Raw genomic sequence first — 22267 nt, forward strand, 5'->3', positions numbered from 1 at the left:
GGGGGGGGCTGGAAACACCCCCGTTTCTATCCACCCAACCCCCTTCATTTTATTTAGTTCACAAATTTAACCTCTCGCTGCAGTGTGAGGGTAACAAAGCTCTGGTTGGGATGTTTCAGTCCGTCAGTCGGTCGGGTCGTGTTTTCTCCGGGCGAGGGGCTCAACAACAATCTGCAACAAATCTTCCGTAATACTCGGGTCATTGTTCCGCAAGTGAAGGTCGGAGATAAAACACCATCCTCACACGGAGTTCACAGCTAACAAAATAATGGTGGCTTCCTGTGGGGTTCTGCAACATCTGCCCGTGGTCTCCTGACACTGAGTGGAATGTTGCAACAGTCAGTGTAGTTTTACAATTTGCTAAAAGACAATTTGGTTTGATTTAGCAAAATACTGAACACAATTTCCAAAACTACACACATACTGCAAAAATACTTCATATAGAAAAAAAAACGCATTTATTAAAAACAGAAAAATGAATAAACTTACTTTTTATTAATAATAATAAAACACCAAATAATAAAAACTTAAGAAACCACATATAGTTGGTGGGTAGACAAATTATTTTTTTCAGATTAAAATGAACAAAGCATTATTAGAGCCCTGTAGACATGACAAAACACGACTATAGTCACATTTATACTCTTTTTATTTACAACATATTGCGCAACTGCAGGGTCTTGAGACACATGCTAACTCGCAAACTAGAGAGCTAGCGACCTAAACGGTAGCCTTCAAGTTATTTCCTTTAAACTTAAATAGCCCAAAACTTACCACTTCCACACGGAGAGGGAGAATAACTATTAACAGTTATTTAACCTTTAACATGAACATGAATCAAACATAATAATTTTTTCTGGGTACATGATACCATACAGCATCCATATCAAACTTGCGTGGGCCGCACTAACATTAAACTTTCATATCAAGACGGGGGCCTCAAACTAGTGTCCTGCGGGCCACATTTGGCCCGCGGGCCACGTGTTTGAGACCCCTGCTCCACGGCAAACAACCTGAATGAATTCTGGTAGCCTTCAAGTTATTTCCTTTAAACGTAAATAGCCAAAAACTTACCACTTCCACGCGGATAGGGAGGATAACTATTAACAGTTATTTAACCTTTAACATGAACATTAATCAAACGTAATAATTTTTTCTGGGTACATGATACCATACAGCATCCATATCAAACTTGAGCGCGCCGCACTAACATTAAACTTTCATATCAAGGCGAGGGCCTCAAACTAGTGTCCTGCGGGCCACATTTGGCCCGTGGGGCGGCGTGTTTGAGATCATGATTGCTTGCAGTAAATTGCAAATGTATATATTGTGTTCATGTGTAAATGTGAAAGTAAATAAAACGTAATAGGCCTAAGTGACAAGTGGAAGTGGAATAAATGTAAGCAACATTCATAAACTTATAAAATTATAGATTTATGCAGGTCAGAAGCACAGAAACACAGTCTTAAATGTAATTCAGGTCACGGCGTATCCTCCTTCCGGGCTAGACTTTTCGCCTCAAGAAGAGGGTTAAAAGACATGATGATAGTGTTGTCACCATGGCAACGGCTCAAGAAGTTTCCTCTGAATTTAGATCCACAGACACAGTCACAACCCACCCCAGTTTAGCTCCACCTAGCTGGAACAGTTTTTGTTTCCAGTAAGGGTCAGCGTCTGCGTCACTTGGTTGATCCTCAGTCCAAAATTAAATAAGGAGAAAGGCATACGAAAAATAGACAATAATAAAGAAAATGAAAATATTTTTTTATATTTTTATTTATTTTATTTTTTAATATGTTTTTTTATATTTCATATTTTTTATATTTAAAAATGTGTATATGTTTACTTGATTTTTACTTTACTTTGTTACATTTATATGTTATATTTATATTTACTTTATTTATATGTTTACTTGATGTTATATGTTTATTTATATGTTTACTTGATGTTTACTTGATTTGTTTATTTTAAATATGATTGAAATTATTTACTGTGCTTTCCTGTCTGTCATTACATTCTTTCACCACTAGATGTCGCTGCAACATCGCTCAAACAAACTGGCCTCGATTGCGTCATGTGAACCACTTCCGGGTTGCATTCGCTTGAAACGCCACTCGTGATTTTCCGTCGCGAGGAGTTGACCTCGACGGTAACGGCTGTCACCCCGGAGACTTCTGCTTCGAGACAGATGTCTCTTAGAATGGCGCCCGGGTGGACGTAATTCGTCCTGCGAGAGAAAAGACTAAAGTATGTGGAGAGCGAAAGGAATTGTGTGGAGAGGTAAGACCTTAAACTGACACAAACAACCGGTGGCTGTTTATTTTGGTCACCTCAAGCAGCCGCCATGACACTGAAATCCGGTTTCAATGTTGGCGTTTCCGGTTTTTATAATCTTACGTGACATTAATGACCGCAATTGTTTGTTTGTTTTAATATTGAGTTCATAGAACAACTCGTTTAGCTATTTTGTTAGCTAGAAAGTTATTTAAGTGGTATTTCTACAAAAAAAAACATGGCTTCCATTACACATTACCACTGTACAATACTACTAACTTCATATTCCTAGACTGTGGTTCCTACCTTAGATGGATCATAACTGTATAAGAACAAATAAGGACCAAGAACCGGGATATAACTTTCCCACTTTTGGACAGATTTAGTTCATTCTTCTTCTTCTGATTATTACTACTACGAGTAGCAGTAGTAGTAGTAGTAGTAGTAGGCTAGTATTAGCCTGCTTTTGCCCTATTATATAAAATTTGTCAGATTTTTTTCTAAAAAAAAATCAATTAAAAAACTAAATAAAAATGTTTAAGGCTTAAGAATATTTTAGGGGGGCAGAAGACCCCCTAAAATATTCTTGAGACCCCTAAATAATTTGATATTTTTTATAGGTTTAAAAAAAATTACTTTAGGGGCACAATTTAGGGGCAGAAGCCCCCCTAAATCATTATTTAAGCCCCCTAAAATATTCTTAAGTCCCCCTAAATAATTTGATATTTTTTGTTGATTTTTTTAAATTGATTTTTTTCAATTTAGGAGCAACCCCCCCTAAATAATTATTTAGGGGACCAGAAGTCCCCCTAAAATATTCTTAAGTCCCCCTAAATAATTTGATATTTTCTGTTGATTTTTTTTTATTGATTTTTTTCAATTTAGGAGCAAAAGCCCCCCTAAATCATTATTTAGGAGGCCAGAAGTCCCCTTAAAATATTCTTAAGTCCCCCTAAATGATTAGATATTTTTTATTGATTTTTTCAATTTAGGGTCAGAATCCCCCCTAAAATAGGCTTAATGCCACCACTGGTAAGAACATTACAGTCAGTGTACTGCATGTGTACAGTATGTGTAGACAAACAGGGTTCATATCCCTTGACTTTCTCAAATAGTTCTTCAGCACCGACCGACATTTTGTTGCATTAATGTGATGACATTTTTTCACCTTTGCAGTGCTGCATCGATACCACAGCAGCACCCCACTACGTCTGCCCCAGAACCACCATGTGGAAGATGAGGTCATCAACACCTCCACTGTGCTCTCCACCTCTCGAAACTCCCCAGACAGCAGGTAGCGTCACACGTATGTTGTTATGTGTGTTATCCTGCAGAAAGAATGGAATCCACATGATGGTTTCACTTTTAGCTCTGAGCCGCATCAGCATTAGATTACATTGGAATTAGAGACCTTCCAATCAGGGTTTTAGGTTCCGAGACTAATCAATCACCACATGGATTCAGACCCAAAATAGGTAATTACTACAAAAAAAAGCCTCCCTAGTTTGAATTGATGCCAAAATTCAGCATTTTTTAAACAACACTGTCACATTTAATTGTGCAGGTGTATCTAATAAAGGCTTCTGTGTGTGTGGTGATCTTCCAGAACTTTCTAACTTTCTCGTGTTTGTGACGTCTCTCGGTCAGCTCCCAGAAAGAAGAGGATGGTGAGAGTCGGAGGAAGAAACACGGGGCCTTCAGGTTCAGCTCACCTGAGCTGCGGCGTTACACGGCTCTCGATGCCATGGGATGGGTAGGTTCCATTCCTGTTTCAACGATACATACATAAAAGCCTTAACAAACAGAAGACACAGAATAGTCAGTATAGGAAGTTTTGTTTCTGTAAGCCAAGCTATCCAAACTGATGTTCATTTTTAGACATCCCTGCAGCGCCCCTCAATGGTCACACTTGGTCACTGCATCTGACACAGCTTTTTATGGTCTCACTGGAATGCCAAAACTGATAATAAATCAGCTAATGTGGGGTGTTTTTTATCTAATACACTATGTGTTCATAAAAGGCTTATTCACAAAAACAGAAAAAATTAAGAAATAATCAAAACATTCCCGTTTCTTTCTGGAAGTTATTCAGTATGGTGTACGGCATATTTCTAATAAGATTCCTCTGGTTGATCCAAAGGGTGCGGCGGCAGTTCTCTTCATGCAGATCTGCCGGCGGGTCCACTCCAGATTCTCTTCAGGCACCGACCCCAGTCCAAACTTGACCGCAGCGTCAAATATCCACAACTGTGGCTATCGCCTCCTGCTGGAGATCAGTAAGCACTTCACATTTGCAAATAAAATTGCTCTCGTTGTGACACTTTTTTTTTGTGTGTGTTCATCAGTATCAAGGAATGATGTGGTTCCGAGAGGAAACGGTGTGTTGTGCCTGCACGGTCGGTCCTCGGGTGAGAGCAGCAGCACGAGCGGTGGAGACGACGGAAGACATCAACACAGCAGTGAGCAGAAGCACCTGACGACTCCCACCTCCATGTCAGACCACCAGAGGCCACCAGGCCTCCATTCACCTTTGGATGGTGTGTTCAGTGCTACGAGATACTGGATGCTGTGTATACAATTTGAACCAAATTAGGAGCTGAGTTTCCTACTTTTTTTCTCTGTGCGTCATTTTGATCACGCAGACGGATCTTTGGACATGAACCTCTCGGATTCATGCCCGTCAGAGAACGTTTGCAGGCAAGACAGCGCAGAGACAGAACATGCTCATGACGAGGTGCACATTTAGAGCTCATTGAATTTTATATCAACGCTTTTGTTGTTTTTTTACGTATGTGCTGTTGTCCTCTGTTGCTTTCAGGGTATGTTCGTAGGTGAGGAGAGGCTGGCAGAAGCTGCACAGAACCTCAAACAAGTGGCAGACACCAGCGTCCCAGTCATACTGAACATTATTGGTAATTTCTTCCACTGCGGTTTCTGTATGTGGGTTGCTTTTTATGAAAATATCTTGAATCCCACCCTGAAGTGGCCATTGTAATGGGGAGGGCAAGGTGAGGAGCAGCGAGATGTGAGAGTTGTCGGTCTTATGAATAGGAAATTTACATTTCAAAAACACTCCGGCGGCACCAAGAGTGATATGCCTTCTCTGTAAGAACGAGTTTGCTTACCAATGAAGCAGCTAAAGGCTTAGCCTAGCACATCTAACGTTAGGTCAGACCAGTTCCATCATTTGTCCCATCATCCCGCAGGTCTCCAACGAGTTAAAAGTAAGAACTACGAGGAGGCATTCGTCTGTTTTGTGGCGGCCGCCGAGCAAGGCTACAGCAAGGCTCAGTTTAACGCTGGCGTCTGTTACGAGATGGGCAAAGGAGTCAGCAAGGACAAGGACAAGGTGAGGAGCATCCGGTTTTCCCACTTCAAATACTCCTTCATAACATTAATTACAAGAGCTGAATCATTTGACACTCATAGAGGCGTAATAATGAATGATTATTATTGTTTTTGTATAGCCCCATAATAATGGGAGGTGTTATTAATGATGGATATGTCTGTGACAAAACAAAGCATTATTATCTTTGTGTAGAGAGGTTTTGTATTTTACCAAATTAGAGTTCAGCAGTTCTTCTTATACAAATCAATGTATGGACGGCCATCTTTATTCATGACATTATTGTATTTAATTATTCCTCTCTGCCCATATTCCTTTTTTTTCCTCTCCATGAAGGCGTACCATTACTACCGGCGGGCAGCAGTCGGGGGCCACGCACAGGCTCAATATCGCTGTGCAAAGTTGCTCCTAGCCGGCGGGCACCAAAGTGTAGAAAAGCTGAACAAAGCCATCAACCTCCTGCAGAAGGCTGCTGCAGCTGGTCTTACTAAGGTGGGCCTCATCTTGCATCGCTACAACTTTAATGCATAATATAAATATATTAGTTACTACTAAATGTTTGAAAATGGATCCAAATATTTTTTTGTGTAGCATTAATGTTTACCGGAACCAATAGCTTATTAAATTGTGTTATTGTAATGTATGGGTTTCTCATGTCTGTGTGCTTGAATCCCCATTTATAGGCTCAAACGTGCCTGGCTTCTGTGTATGCTCAGGAGCCTGTGAGAAACGGGAGCAAGTCTGTCCACTACCTGCAGATGGCAGCAAAGAGCAGAGTGAGCACACTTGTAGATGCTTGTCTTTTATTGTTGACTTATACCTGATACTGCCTTTCCAGGTCCAGAAATATTTGGCAGAGTTTCGGTGATTTTTGCCGTTAGTACCACCACCACACTGGGTTTAATACAAAATAGACAAGATGTATATTTTTAGTTTTATTTTACTTTCAGTAGTATTTGGCTGGAGTGAGGTTACTGGACATAACCACTATTATCAATACTTTTTGCTTTGATTATGGTGCTTCAATTTTACATTTGTGAGCTCAGTGTTCGTCTTCTTGTGTTTAGGACGACACCGCTCTGCTCCTCTTGGGTCAGTGCTATGAGAGTGGCTTTGGGGTCCAGCCGAACCTGAGAACAGCAATGGAATTGTACAGATGCGCTGCTCAAGCAGGCAACGATCAGGCACGGCTTCTACTGACATCTCCCGCCGAGACAGACGGTAAGCGAAAGCACGTCCTGTGTGTGTCGCCGCAGTGAGAGTGAGAAACTGAACCCCGCCTTGCGGTCTATGCAGTGTTGCGCTCCATCCGATCTTCTCCATGTTTCGTCGTGTCTGAATTCCACCTCAAGCAGCCACGCTCATCTCCGGCCGGCCACACGCTTGCAGATGCAGACGCCGGTCCTTCTGTGACCCTTCCCTTCCTGTCTCACTCCTGGAGCACAGGGAGCATGGATGTCCCCCCATCGCTATCCTCCACCCTTCACCTTCATCCCCAAAGCACAGAGGGGAAATCATGCCAGTGGATGGTAGGGATTGGATAGCTGCCATCTATGGTGGTTTGTTTTTGTTTTGTCCTGCACAGGTGAGTTCTGTTGTTACTGAGAATTAGCCCACTGGATGTTCTATATGTGTTTTACTTGGAGGCACTACTCTGTAGCACAACACGGCACGATTTATGGCTTTGATATTTGTTTTTTATATCCGTGTTGGTGAGTTATTTTCATATATTCAGCTATTAAGGTATCCGTACGCGATCTCATAGTACATACATATACAACAAATGCGTGTGTGTGTGGCGGAGGAGGCATTCAATCTAGCCCACAATAATCCACATAGCGATCAAAGTAAGTAGCCTTTATATTTGTATTACATAAATACTAATAATGTTTTATTCAGTGTTAAAGATAATGTGAGGAGGACATAATCCGCGTTACAGACAACTTGATATGGTGTCCGACCTGTCGTATGGGATACCTCCAACCTTTTATTTCTACTTGATGTTAACATATAGGATACACTGCAAGACTTTTGCTACTGTGTGCATATGCACAATAAAAATCTACAAAACAGTATTTGGCTGGATTCTATTTGCACTAAACAAGTGGAAACAAAAAGATGGATACCTTCATTATTGTCACATTTGCTAACTTGCAAACTAGAGAGCTAGCGACCTAAATGGTAGCCTTCAAGTTATTTCCTTTCAACTTAAATAGCCAAAAACTTACCACTTCCACACGGATAGGGAGGATAACTATTAACAGTTATTTAACCTTTAACATGAACATTAATCAAACGTAATAATTTTTCTGGGTACATGATACCATACAGCATCCATATCAAACTTGCGTGGGGCGCACTAACATTAAACTTTCATATCAAGGCGGGGGCCTCAAACTAGTGTCCTGCAGGCCACATTTGGCCCGCGGGCTGCGTGTTTGAGACCTCTGTTGTAAAGGCACAACACAGAATGTGCTAGTGTACCTAATATTGTGAACAAGCTTCTTCCCGGAAATGACTCCGCAGAAAACATAAAGCAATTGTTTGTGTTTTGACAAGATCTCCTGTACCCCATTCATGTTTTTCCGGGTGTGACGTAAGACCTACATGATCTGTGATTTCAATACCCGACTTGAAGAAGACAACGCCGGTGGTTTTAATAATGGTGGATGCCGCCGCCACCGCCTCCTCCTCCTTCCCTCGTCCTCCGCTCTGATTGGCTGCCCTTTGCGGCTCGAGGAGCTCCACAGCGCCGCTCGCCGCTCCCGGACGTCGGTGGCGCAGAGAGCAATCGCAGCCTGGCCGGCGGAGCGGAGCTGTGATCCGGGGTCGGAGAGAAGGGCGGATGATGTGATCGGATGCGGGCGGCTGAAGCTTAGGGGCGGGCTGGCTCTTAAAAGACACGCTCCGTGACCGGAGCTCCGTGCTCAGTTGTGTCGTGTCGACGTAGGAGTGGAAGACACCGAAGCCCCCCCCCCCCCCCCCTCTTGTGGAGGCTGAGCTAAGCGGTAAGTAAATAAGGTGATCTCGGTGGGATGTGCACCATGCAGGGGAGTGATGGATGCACCGGATGTGTGAGGATTGAACTGCGCCATTGCTTCCTCTGTATCTTAACCGAAGATGTAATAAGATGCTTTAGTAGTGTTTGTCCTCCATTGGTGATGGAGTTAGTGATACAGGAGGAAGGCGGTGACATCATTGACTTTCTCAAGTTGATTTTCTCCCATGTTTTGGTCTCATATATTACATTTAAATCATTTTGACTTGAAATTAAACATGTTTAAATGGTTTACAGGCTAACATATTGTAGCTGTCAATCAATGTTAACTCTAAGGTGTTTATCATGTGAGATGTGGCCTTAATTGACAATTCAAATCCAGATTGATTGTTTATTGGAACTGGTTTGAATGCATCCGATATGAAATCACATGTTGCATCAATGACTCTTAATGCTGAGTTAATAGAGATACTTGTTGCTCCTGTCCTGTATGAATGACCTCACTGGGTGGGGGGGGGGTGTTGAGATATCACTGCATGCTGTCCAGCAAACCGCTGTGTCATGCACCTCACTTCCTGCCGCTAATAACCAATCCGCCTCCTTCTTGGATTCAGTCTCTTCACTTTGTCACGCTAATTAAGGCGTGCATTGTTTGGGAGACAGAGACGCCATGTGTGTGGTGATTTTTTTTTAATCGCAGGAGCACAAAACACGGCAAAATGGCAGCCTAGCATGCAGTGATCAATGATAATTTGTTATATGAACAGCTGACAGGAATATTCTTAATGCGGGTACCTGTTGTGTGTCTGAGGCCTGCAGAGTGGCGTGCACAGTCAGCAAAAACACGTCGGCTTGTTGTTGTTGTGTTTGTCTGGCTCCAGGTGAGAGGAGGGCCAGGAGTGACGGGGGCCCCGCATTGAGAAAGTGCACAGGTCAGGGATTCTTTGCGCTACGCCGTGTCATTTTTGCTCCATTCCCAAGATCTTGTCTTGTGTTCGAATCTGCTGTGTTTGTGCTTTCCGTGCTTCGACGATGACTGAGGTGATACGTAGTTCTTACATTGGAGTTGCAGGACTGCACATTCGGTCACTTGGTAATGGTAACACCGCTGCATCATGCCGAGAGAATATTAAATGATTTATTTGGCTATATGTTAGAGTAGTCACTGTAAAGCTTTACTATTATTGTCAAGATTGCTGGCATTGTGGTGGCATCATTAAGCATCTGAGTGCTGAGTAGCCTATATTCACTTTAATGCTTATTTGTAGTAAATGTGCTGCACGGTGTGAGAGTGGTTAGCGTGCAGGCCTCACAGCTAGGATACCAGGGTTCAATTCCACCCTCGGCCATCTCTGTGTGGAGTTTGCATGTTCTCCCCGTGCACGCGTGGGTTTTCTCCGGGTACTCCGGTTTCCTCCCACATTCCAAAAACATGCTAGGTTAATTAGCGACTCCAAATTGTCCATAGGTATGAATGTGAGTGTGAATGGTTGTTTGTCTATATGTGCCCTGTGATTGGCTGGCCACCAGTCCAGGGTGTACCCCGCCTCTCGCCCTGAAGACAGCTAGGATAGGCTCCAGCACCCCCGAGACCCTTGTGAGGATAAGCGGTAGAAAATGAATGAGTTCTCCTCTTATTTTGTGTGGAAGTGGTAACTTTTTTTGCTTCTTATTTTGTCTTTCCCCACCCTCGGCCATCTCTGTGTGGAGTTTGCATGTTCTCCCCGTGCACGCGTGAGTTTTCTCCGTGTACTCCGGTTTCCTCCCACAGTCTAAAAACATGCTAGGTTAATTAGCGACTCCAAATTGTCCATAGGTATGAATGTGAGTGTGAATGGTTGTTTGTCTATATGTGCCCTGTGATTGGCTGGCGACCAGTCCAGGGTGTACCCCGCCTCTCGCCTGAAGACAGCTGCGAGGATAAGCGGTTTTGTGTCACTCCCGTTTTTCTTTTTGTATTTGAGTATGTCTATACTGGATATACCGCATATGTATAGAAGGATATATGTATAGATGTTGTGAAGTTGCCCTAAATATTCTCTTTGCTGTCATGCATCAGTCAGAGTTGACCTACCTTGAGAAAACAAGAGCTCAATTGCTATTTAGTAAGTTAGACATTTCTCCCTGCAGACTAATCCTAGGTCCTAAGTCATCAAATCATCAGCATGCATATGTTTTTTATTAGAACAGCAAGAGTTCATGCAAATTGGGTGTGAGCCGATGCATGTGTATGTGGATACAAAAGCCGCAGTGGGCTCTTGTATGTTCAATGGGAGCAGATGAAAGAAATGCAAAGGATGCCTCCACTTGATGATGTCATCCATCCTCAGTAAGAACAGTATGAGCTAATGCCGAAAGATGGCAGCTCTGCCTTCAACGCCACTTTTGTGCGCCAGAGAATCGTAAACACAACCCTGAAAATAATTGGCCTCTCCCTTGCCCTCTTTCAGGAAAAACACCCCTCAGATTGTAGTACTTCTGCAGAGCCACCTCCGATCATACGCTCTTCTGTCTGCAAGCTGCTACAACGCCTTAAACCAGGGGTCTCAAACACGCGGGCCGCGGGCCAAATGTGGCCCGCAGGACACTAGTTTGAGGCCCCCGCCTTGATATGAAAGTTTAATGTTAGTGCGCCCCGCGCAAGTTTGATATGGATGCTGTATGGTATCATGTACCCAGAAAAAATTATTACGTTTGATTCATGTTCATGTTAAAGGTTAAATAACTGTTAATAGTTATCCTCCCTATCCGTGTGGAAGTGGTAAGCTATTTAAGTTTAAAGGAAATAACTTGAAGGCTACCGTTTAGGTGGCTAGCTCTCTAGTTTGCGAGTTAGCATGTGTCTCAAGACCCTGCAGTTGCGCAATATGTTGTAAATAAAAAGAGTATAAATGTGACTATAGTCGTGTTTTGTCATGTCTACAGGGCTCTAATAATGCTTTGTTCATTTTAATCTGAAAAAAATAATTTGTCTACCCACCAACTATATGTGGTTTCTTAAGTTTTTATTATTTGCCATTTTATTATTATTATTTTATTTATTTATTACTGATTGATTGATTTTCTTTATTCTTGATTTGTGAAAATGTGAAAATGAAAATGTGTTTTAACTTTTGAGCAGTAATGTATGGTATTTTATTAATGTTTTTTTTTTTCATTTTAAAACCTATCCTTAGTCATCCATCATCAGCACAGTTGTGCAGCGTTTTTCTGTCCTTGTTAGATTCCGTTTGTGCTGCTCTCTGAAGGGAGTAGTTAACAGCATTGTAAGAGATTTTAGTTTTAGTTTAGATTTTTAGATGCTTTTTCTAATAATCTATTAGCCTTATAAAATGATGAAAATCATCTGATTAATTTTCATTGTTTGTAAAATGGAAAAAATTGTTCGCAAAATGCATGAAAATGTGTTTTTCTTTGCAAAATAAAGAAATTTGCAAGTGATCCCAAACTTTTGAGCGGTATTGTACAGTACTGTATATGGGTACATTTACAGTATTTATGTGGGGTTTTTTTTTTAGTTATAAAAGATACTTCCTTTCCTGACCTTTGTGTCTCTCCTCCCAACAGGTCGGCCATTGCAGCGCGCATCCAGTCAGCCATGATGTCTGTACAAACCCCTCCCCTCTCTCGCTCAGGCTCCTCCCCCTCCAATGTGGGCCTGTCCAACCGCAGCGGCCCCGCCGCCACCCCTCCCACTTCGCTCAGCCTGCGCTCCTCATACAATCAACTTCTCGGCCGTGATGTCATCAAGGAGTCCGTCAACGCGGAAAGCGGCGGTTCCGCCACCTTGCCCAAGAGCCGTCAGAGACATACGATGACGAGCGTGCGGAGTGTCATGGGGATAAGCGATAACCTGTCATCAAAGAACCAACCTGCGAGCAGAGGGAGAGGCCTCCCTACTAAGTCCTCCTCCAGTTCTGCTCTCTACTCCTCGTCGTCCTCATCTTCGCTTTTCAATACGACGAACCCCAAACTGGCCAAGAACGGAGCCAACCTGCAGAGACGTGCCGAGAGTCAGCAGCAGGAGCTGAGTAAGATCCAGAATGATCCCATGGATAACTCCAATTCTGACTGGGCCGAGTTTGACAAGGATAACTCGCAGCTTCCCCCATTCCGAAGGAGAACAAAGAGCTTCCTGGAGTACCACGACAAAGGCTGGGACCTGAGCTGGGGGAACAAGGAGAACAAGGAGGACAAGAAACAACAGCAGTCCTCCCCAGAGAAGGAGCAGGCCAGCCCGGTCAAGGAGCGGGAGAGCCAAAAGGAGGAGAAGCCCAGCAGCAAGGAAGAGGTGGTGCCTGTGGTGGAAGAAGAAGAAGAAGAAGAAGAAGAAGACAATGAAGACCCAACACCAACTGCAAGACAGCCTCTCTTACCTGTGGTAGTGGAAGCCCCACTTTGCTCCTCCTCTTCTTCATCTACCAACAGCCCAGAGTGGGTAGCAGACAACCACCTCCGGAACCAGGCCACATCCCAGATCCAAGAGGAGCACTGCGTCCAATTATTGGGAAGTCCGAGAAGTCCCGCAAAGCCTCCTCGGAGCTCCCAGCCCAGGGTGATCAAGGTAGAGCTGCACCCCAACAACGAGAACCAGTTCTTGCAACAGTACCCGCCGTCCTCACCTAAGCAGACCAGGTCCAGTGAGAGGAACACCCCAACGAGGAACAGGGCTCTCCCAGATCCAGATCCTCAACCAGAGACGGGTCTCCCAAAAGTGAGCTTAAGAATGGATCTGACTCCTGATACGCCGTCAGAGGATGAAGACTCCAGCTGGACTACTCTGTCCCAGGAGTCACCCTCACCTCAAAGTCCACAAGAGACAGGTTTGATGCTCTTATGTTTGTCTTTAACTCGTTTTTACACATGACTGGAAATGAACGTTGTGGCGCCCCCTATGGGTTGGGCTCAAAATGATTTGGGAGACATGCTAACACATGCAATACAAAAATACAAACACCCCGGACTGGTGGCCAGCCAATCACAGGGCACATATAGACAAACAACCATTCACACTCACATTCATACCTATGGACAATTTGGATGTTAACTTAGCATGTTTTTGGAATGTGAAGAAACCAAAAAGTTACCACTTCCACACAAAATAGGAGGAGAACTCATTCATTCATTCATTTTCTACTGCTTATCCTCCCGAGCGCCGTGTTGGGGTGCTGGAGCCTATCCCAGCTGTCTTCAGACAAGAGGCGGGGTACACCCTGAACTGGTGGCCAGCCAATCACAGGGCACATATAGACAAACAACCATTCACACTCACATTCATACCTATGGACAATTTGGAGTCGCTAATTAACCTAGCATGTTTTTGGAATGTGGGAGGAAACCGGAGGACCCAAAGAAAACCCACGCATGCACTGGGAGAACATGCAAACGCCACACAGAGATGGCCGAGGGTGGGGAAAAACAAAATAAGAAACCAAAAAGTTACCACTTCCACACAAAATAGGAGAACTCATTCATTCATTCATTTTCTACTGCTTATACTCACGAGCGTCACGTCAGGTGCTGGAGCCTATCCTAGCTGTCTTTGGGCGAGAGGCGGGGTACACCCCTGGACTGGTGGCCAGCCAATCACAGGGCACATATAGACAAACAACCATTCACACTCACATTCATACCTATGGACAATTTGGAGTCGCTAATTAACCTAGCATGTTTTTGGAATGTGGGAGGAAACCGGAGTACCCGGAGAAAACCCACGCATGCACGGGGAGAACATGCAAACTCCACACAGAGATGGCCGAGGGTGGAATTGAACCCTGGTCTTTTAGCTGTGAGCCCCTGTTTTTCAACCAATCTTGTTCAAATTTTACAAACATATGCTTGTCGGGAAGTTTCTCATTCAAGAAGAGAATCACTCCAGCAATACTGCAGGGACCTTGAAGACCACAGTGAGCCACCTTATGGCGCAGGAAGTGATTAGGATGGATGGACGGCTAGGACACTGCAGTTAGGGTGTGGCAAGGAAAGGAAAGAAAAATAAAAAAAAAGGTTGCAAAAGCAGAGAGAATTAGAAATATGAAGAAACAGGGTAGGTCATTGCCCATGGGCACTACTTTAGGGGATGTGAAAAGAGTTGCCATGACAACAGAAGCTGTAATGATCCCCATTCTCTTTCCTATGCACGCATGTATATAATATATATAATATACACCAGATCTAAATATTTGTCTATTGTTACACTAACAGATGTTTGGGGTGAGGGGGACCTGCCCCCAGGCTGGCGGGAAATCTCCGACTCATCAGAGGTCTATTTTTGGCACATACCCACCGGCACCACTCAGTACCACCGACCCGTTGCCTCCAGCAACCAGCCCACGTGTGCCGATGAGGAGCCGGATGAGAACAAACCGCAACAGGAGACGCACGACTCGCTTAAACCGCCCAGCGAGGTGAGACTCACAATGTGGACAAATGTATTGGGACGTTTGGGTTTGTCCTAAACGTCACAGGAAGGTGACGAATTAGGACTAAGGGAGGATTATTATGGAGTCCATCCATCCATTAACCTAAAAATACCCATTTAGCACAAATATTGGTGGGTAATATTTACATAAACAATACCCAACCCTACAAATAACTGCTATCTACGGGTAATAAATAACAAAATATATGAATGGTACCCGTCACCGCACCCCCTCTCTCCTCCTGTCTGCCACAGCGTCCCAGCAGCCTCATCTCAGATACTAGCTCGGTTGAGCCCGTCCCCTCCCCTTCTGGCTGCTCCCCCTCCTCCCTCTCCTCCACCCCCTCCAATGATGTCATCTCCTCAGCATTGAATCTCAACAGCACCACCTGCACCGACAATGTAAGCCCTTCATTATTTCCTCTTTTTTTTCCCGCTGTTATGGTTATTGTGTTGCTTATTCCTTTATAAAGAATGTCTATGAACTTTGGTAATGGTTTAATTTCATTTGAACATGCATCAGATTACAATTGAATGCATCACATAATCAGTTCACAGGAAAGGAGTAGGAAGAAGCAAAGCTTATTAAATCCTACTCCTCCATCTGGTACTTTTACAATCAGTAACTGTTACATTTGTTCACTTCCTGCTTTCCTAATATTGTTTAAGTTTTTTTTATTTTTTTTTTATGATTTGTTTTTATTTTTTAACATTTTTGTCACATAATCAGTTCCCAGTTCCACATGTCCAAAAGGAGTAGGAAGAAACAAAGCTTATTAAATCCTACCCCTCCATCTGGTACTTTTACAATCAGTAACTGTTACATTTGTTCACTTCCTGCTTTCCTAATATAGTTTTTTTTTAATGATTTTTTCATTTTTATTTTATAATTATCCTTTTTTTGTCGTTACTGAATTTTATGTTTTGCTTTTTTCTTTGTGTGTCTTGTCTGTTCAGGAGCTGAAGGACTATCCAATCTATCCTGACCCCAGTCTGAAGGCATTTGAAGGGGCCACACTTCGCTATGCTTCACTCAAACTCAAGTAAAATTAGCAGATTTAATATGTATGATGTTGTCATATCATCTTTATAATACCCCTAAACTGGCTTTCCTGCAGCCCTGCGGCGCCTTTGGAGACCGTGGACCTCAACAATACCTTCTCTGATGCAGAAGCAATGGTAAGAATAGCTGCTAATGAAGTCAACATAAACTATCATTGTTTGCTAGTTTGATATTGCTTGGAGTTGCAGCCATCCTGCTATATTTCATCCAGCCACGTTGTTTTTGTTGCCCTCTTGTGGTAGAATTGGCGAAAGGCAGGTCTCCATGAAAGAATGAAGACTGTTTCAAGATAGAAGGAAACATAATATTATTCATTCATTCATTCATTTGGGGGGGGGGGGGGTGCTGGAGCCTATCCCAGCTGTCTTCGGGCGAGAGGCGGGGTACACCCTGGACTGGTGGCCAGCCAATCACAGTGCACATATAGACAAACAACCATTCACACTCACATTGGAAACATAATAGTAATAAAAAAACAAGTTTTTGTGAGAAGTTGCGGTAAAATAATTAAAAAAATGAGCCATAAAATAGCAAATTTGTAAATAAAGCGTTTGTGGTTTTATTATAGTCCTTCCCAGTGCGATCCTTGGGCTGGGTGGAGATGGACGAACAAGACCTGTGCGAGGGGAGGAGCAGTGTGGCCGTCCATCACTGCATAAGACAACTGTCCTACTGCAGGAGAGACATTCGGGACTCGGCTGGAGTTTGGGGGGAGGTCAGTTATTATTATATTTATATTCATAAACCACAATCATAAACAGCTCCGCATTGCTTAGTGTTTTTGTGTTGTTGTTGTTCTTCCAGGGTAAAGGGATGCTGCTGGTGCTTCAGGACCGCATGTTGACTCTAGTCGACCCGGACGATCGAAGTCTTCTCCACTCTCAGCCAATCAGCAGCATCCGTGTGTGGGGAGTGGGCCGGGACCATGACAGGTATTTTTGTAACATGTCCGGCGCTTCTCCAGAAAGCGTTCTCGGCTAGTTTGTAGCTGCTGTTGAAGTGTGAAGTGATGCAATGCAGGCAAACAGTAGAGCGCTTACATCAGGGGTCTCAAACTCAAATTACCTGGGGGGCCACCGGAGCTCGGTTCTGGGTGAAGCCGGGCCGCATCAGGTTTAAAAAAAAAAAAAAAAAAAAAAACGCATTTATTAAAAACTGGAAAAAAATCAATGCTTTTGCTTCTGCTATACCCTACACTATCTTAATTTTTATTATTCTATACACAAAATAAGATTAAAAAATAAATTAACAAATTAAGAATAAAGACAATAAAAACCAAAATATCTGATAAAACATTCCACTGTTCTCAAATATCTTAATTTTTATTTTTCTATACACAAAATAAGATAAAAAAACTAAATAAACAAATTAAGAATAAAGACAATAAATCAATCAATCAGTAATAAATAAGTAAAATAATAATAAAACAGCAAATAAGAAAAACATAAACCACATACAGTTGGTAGAGAAATTATTTTTTCCTGATTCAAATGTACAGTATTAACAGTTATTTAACCTTTAACATGAACATTAATGAAACTTAATAATTTGACCCAATTAGCAAGTTAGCATCGTACTCAGTCCCATCCGGGAGCGGCGTCGTAACTTTAACAACATGTTTGATGAGATGCTTTATCTTGACGTGTATTTCCTGTTTTATTCCAAATCATTTCCTGCATTTATTTTGTACCCAGCGTCATTTAAGCCTTTAGCTTCATTGCTAATCCAAAGCAAAACAGGGCAGGGTAACAGGGTAGGGTAACAGTATGGGCGGGGCAATAAAATCATGTTAATTGTGTCCGGTTTGCACACAGCTTTAAGTTGTCTTTTTAACATTAAACTTTGGTATCAAGGTGGGTGCCAAATGCGGCCCGCGAGACGCTAGTTTGAGACCCCTGGCTTACATCCTGCAAAAATTTATCACAAAATAACACAATTTTACTTCACTAAATACATTCTCATAATTAAAGTACGAAAGTCTGGGTCTCCATCTCTGTGGAGTTTGCATGTTTACTCCGGTTTCCTCCCACATTCCAAAAACATGCTAGGTTAATTAGCGACTCCAAATTGTCCATAGGTATGAATGTGAGTGTGAATGGTTGTTTGTCTATACGTGCCCTGTGTGGCCACCAGCCCAGGGTGCCAGCTGGCATAGGCTCCTGCACCCCCCGCAACCCTTGTGAGGAAAAGCGGCAGAAAATGAATGAATGAATGAATGAAATGTATTTTTTTTTTTAGTTTCTTTAAAAAATAAAAATAAAAAATATCACTCCACAGGTTGCCCTTGCCAGAAAAAGTTATATATAAAAAGTTACTCTATTCCTTCTTGCTTTTTAAAATCTGTAATAATGATAATGATATATTGCATAATGTAGATATTCAACTTGCAGTCAATTACAGCAGGAAATAGTTTCACGTGCCTGATGAAAATGGACTCGTTTTGAATCCATACATGACTATCGCCACTAGAGGGCGCCAGAGTCATAGTCTGTGTGCTAAACTGCACTGAATGCAGTATTTGTTTTGAAGATTGATGTTATAGTTTCCTCCCTTCCATAGGGTGTTTTTTTTTTTAAACATGAATATGAATCATTACTAATATGTTTTCTGAGGTATGCGTGAGAGCAGTTTAGTTTGATGATGAGCTGAAAATGTGTCAATTTTGATGAGAGGGGGGGGGGGCTCTCTGCGGCCTGGTTTGCATATTGGAAAATCTTAATAATCTTAATAAGCAGAATAAGAAGCTTATTGATGGTTGATTTTGATGAAATTACTATTAAGGTGAAACACATTCAGGAGTAAACGAAGAAATTATTTAACCTTCCTCTTGTGTTACCCAGAAAAAATTATTACGTTTGATTAATGTTCATGTTAAAGGTTAAATAACTGTTAAAAGTTATCCTCCCTATCTGTGTGGAAGTGGTAAGTTTTTGGCTATTTAAGTTTAAAGGAAATAACTTGAAGGCTACCGTTTAGGTCGCTAGCTCTCGAGTTTGCGAGTTAGCATGTGTCTCAAAACCCTGCAGTTGCGCAATATGTTGTAAATAAAAAAAGTATAAATGTGACTATAGTCGTGTTTTGTCATGTCTACAGGGCTCTAATAATGCTTTGTTCATTTTAATCTGAAAAAAATAATTTGTTTACCCACCAACTATATGTGGTTTCTTAAGTTTTTATTATTATTATTATATTTATTTATTACTAATTGATTGATTTTTCTTGATTTATTTTTCATCTTATTTTGTGCAGAAAAATAAAAATGAAGATATTTGAGAACAGTGGAATGTTTTATCAGAGCTTTTATTGTAGAAAATCGGAACCAAAGCACTGAAAAAGTTTGTATATTTTTCTGTTTTTAATAAATGCGTTTTTTTTTTTGTTTTTTTTTTTGGAAAACCTGATGCGGCCCAGCCTTGCCCAGACCCTAGCTCCAGTGGCCCCCAAATAAATTGAGTTTGAGACCCCTGCTTTATAGTCATATTATTATAACCGTGTAGAAACCGACCATAACAATACAGTGGTCATAATTTCAACCACACTATTTTAAAATGTAGAAAAAAAAATTTTTTTTTTGTTTTTATTTTTGCTGAAATAGAGTTTTTTCTTTTTATGCATTAAAATGTAAAACAGGTCAATACCGACTCTAACACAAGAGGAGGGTTAAATACATTACCGACCATAAATGCTTTATTGTGTGTAGTTTTGTATCATCTACTGAACATCTTGCTCCCCCTACCTTGATTTAAAATGAATGAGCCCCCCCCCTTTTTCTTCTGTCTTAAGTGGGGCGGGGCCCTTGTATGAAGTCATGCGGCTATATTTGGAGCACTCAGCAAGTCTGAGTGTATGTGCACGCCCCTGCTTGCATGCGTTTGCGTGTGTTTGTGTGCAGGTGTATTGAAGATGATGAAGTCATTGGTCTAAATCTGGAGCACTCGTTCCGTGTGTGTGTGTGTGTGTGTGTGTGTGTGTGTGTGTAAGTTGAACGAGGGTGTTTTCTCCATCCCATATTTCCGTCTCGCGTCCCACTCTTTGTCTCCAGCCCTCCTTCTGTGCCTCCCTCTTGTGTCATTGGCTGCTCCGCTCAGCCTCCCTCTGCTTCTCCTCTGCACTTGTGAATGTGCAAGCATTCCCCATTTTTTTACCACTTTGTGCACACATGTAACTCTGGAGGTTTAGGTGCAGGTGCTTCAGAGATGCTTCACTCCTCGTTCTTGAGTGTGCACACCGAGGTGTTGTAGTAGTAGTAGTAGTAGTAGTAGTAGTGGGGAAAGAGGAGGTTGGAAAGAAGCCCTTGAGGATTAAAAAGAAGACGACGTCTAGAAAGAGAAAGCATCCTTCCCCCCCTTTTCGAGCTGTAATCGCAATGTCACCGAGGCAGAGGAGCTAATGAGGAACTAGTCTGTGACGTGGCCACCATGTCTGCCTGTGTGAGTATCTTACCACTCCTTCATTCTCTACATCACTCTTCCATTTTTTGTCAGCCTCTTGAGGCTTTGGTGCGAGGATGCAGGCTGCATGAAGGGAAGATAGGATGCTAAAACGCGTGTAGTAAGCAAAGGACGGATTGGGGTGCAAACGGGATTAACGACTTTTTTTGAAACTATTTTTAGCTTCTGCATACTTCTGCGTTTACAAATGTATATAAAGGCGAGTCAAGTACTGCAAGTGTGCATGGGAATTGGTGTTTTTAACAAGCACGGTGATGGATGAGCATGAATGTAGCAAGTGAAAAGACAGTCTAAAGATTTATGACATAAGGGGAGTTGGGGGACGTGGGGGGGGGGCAATCCCTGGTTGTTATCATGCCCTTGGCTTGTGACACTTAATATGTGTCATGTACCCTTAATAGCGTTTTAAATGTTAACAAAGTGGAACCTCAGCTCCACTGCAACTAATGATGTACACACGCACATCACAACATGATACACATGGGGTCTCAAACTCAATTTACTTGGGGGGCCACTGGAGCTAGGGTCTGGGTGACACTGGGCCACATCAGGTTTTCAAAAACAGAAAAATATATTAAAACCAGAAAAATATACAAACTTTTTCAGTGCTCTGATAAAACATTCCACTGTTCTCAAATATCTTTTTTATTTTTCTGCACAAAATAAGATGAAAAATAGAATAATAATAATAATAAAACAGCAAATAATAAAAACTTAAGAAACCACATATAGTTGGTGGGTAGACAAATTATTTTTTTCAGATTAAAATGAACAAAGCATTATTAGAGCCCTGTAGACATGACAAAACACGACTATAGTCACATTTATACTTTTTTATTTACAACATATTGCGCAACTGCAGGGTCTTGAGACACATGCTAACTCGCAAACTAGAGAGCTAGCGACCTAAACGGTAGCCTTCAAGTTATTTCCTTTCAACTTAAAAAAAAGCCAAAAACTTACCACTTCCACACGGATAGGGAGGATAACTATTAACAGTTATTTAACCTTTAACATGAACATTAATCAAACGTAATAATTTTTTCTGGGTACATGATACCATACAGCATCCATATCAAACTCAAGGCGGGGGCCTCAAACTAGTGTCCTGTGGGCCACATTTGGCCCGCAGGCCGCGTGTTTGAGACCCTTACGTTTGTGGAAAAAGCTACTATTATGTTTTTAACAGGAGTGTTGGTTCTAATATTTAGAATAAATACCTTTATGGTATGATGCAGGAGAGTTTGTGTTGTGTGTAACTAATTTTATTGCGTATTTATTGATTTTATGAAGCTGTTTTATTGGCTTTATTGTCATCGCTCTGCTTTGTATACCAAACTTTGTATTCATAGTCGTCTTTGTTTTGTCTTCCCCCTGTCCAAAGCTGACCTTTTGTGTTCAGAATATAACAGACATGACACGCAGCCTTGATGTGTCGTTAATATTTTAAAGCTCCGCCCACTCCAGCCATCACATCCATTTATGTCCGTGCATATTTGGGCTATTTTGCTTATTTGTTCATGTCAACACAGCATTAATTAATATGCAAGGCATATCCTCTGCATGTCGGCCCACTGGGACAGACCCCTGATCACCCCGACACATTGGATATATGCCACACTGATTGATGGCGTTGCTGCCCCCCCCCACCACCCCCTTTACACGTCCCTAATACCCCCCCTCCCCCCTCCCTCATTGCGCCTCCATTTTTCTA

General features: G+C 42.2%; 2 protein-coding genes across 3 annotated transcripts in view; both read left to right on the top strand.

Moving 5' to 3' along the window:
* Window positions 1-2103: 2103 nt before the first annotated feature.
* Window positions 2104-7714, top strand: dele1 (DAP3 binding cell death enhancer 1). Its single transcript, XM_078788373.1, has 12 exons — window positions 2104-2280; window positions 3451-3568; window positions 3922-4027; window positions 4415-4550; window positions 4620-4811; window positions 4917-5008; window positions 5087-5186; window positions 5481-5623; window positions 5957-6112; window positions 6304-6396; window positions 6688-6841; window positions 6917-7714. The coding sequence occupies exons 1-12, from the start codon at window positions 2250-2252 to the stop codon at window positions 7162-7164; spliced, it is 1569 nt and encodes a 522-aa protein (XP_078644499.1). The 5' UTR covers window positions 2104-2249; the 3' UTR covers window positions 7165-7714.
* Window positions 7715-8054: 340 nt separating this feature from the next.
* Window positions 8055-22267, top strand: part of apbb2a (amyloid beta (A4) precursor protein-binding, family B, member 2a) — a 35480-nt gene continuing 21267 nt past the window's right edge. Inside the window, exons 1-8 of one of the 2 annotated variants that reach the window (XM_058063309.2) lie at window positions 8058-8628; window positions 12186-13441; window positions 14823-15025; window positions 15295-15441; window positions 15997-16082; window positions 16158-16218; window positions 16671-16817; window positions 16907-17034. In XM_058063309.2, coding sequence (XP_057919292.2) covers window positions 12217-13441; window positions 14823-15025; window positions 15295-15441; window positions 15997-16082; window positions 16158-16218; window positions 16671-16817; window positions 16907-17034 — 1997 coding nt within the window. In that variant the 5' untranslated portion in view covers window positions 8058-8628; window positions 12186-12216. Of the gene's footprint in view, window positions 8629-12185; window positions 13442-14822; window positions 15026-15294; window positions 15442-15996; window positions 16083-16157; window positions 16219-16670; window positions 16818-16906; window positions 17035-22267 lie in introns of both variants that reach the window. The other variant, XM_078788177.1, reaches the window with a different exon arrangement.

The sequence above is a fragment of the Doryrhamphus excisus genome, linkage group LG22 (genome assembly GCF_037039965.1).
Source record: "Doryrhamphus excisus strain RoL-2023G ecotype Guam linkage group LG22, RoL_Dexc_Guam_v1.1, whole genome shotgun sequence".
NCBI classification, from domain to species: Eukaryota; Metazoa; Chordata; class Actinopteri; order Syngnathiformes; family Syngnathidae; genus Doryrhamphus; species Doryrhamphus excisus.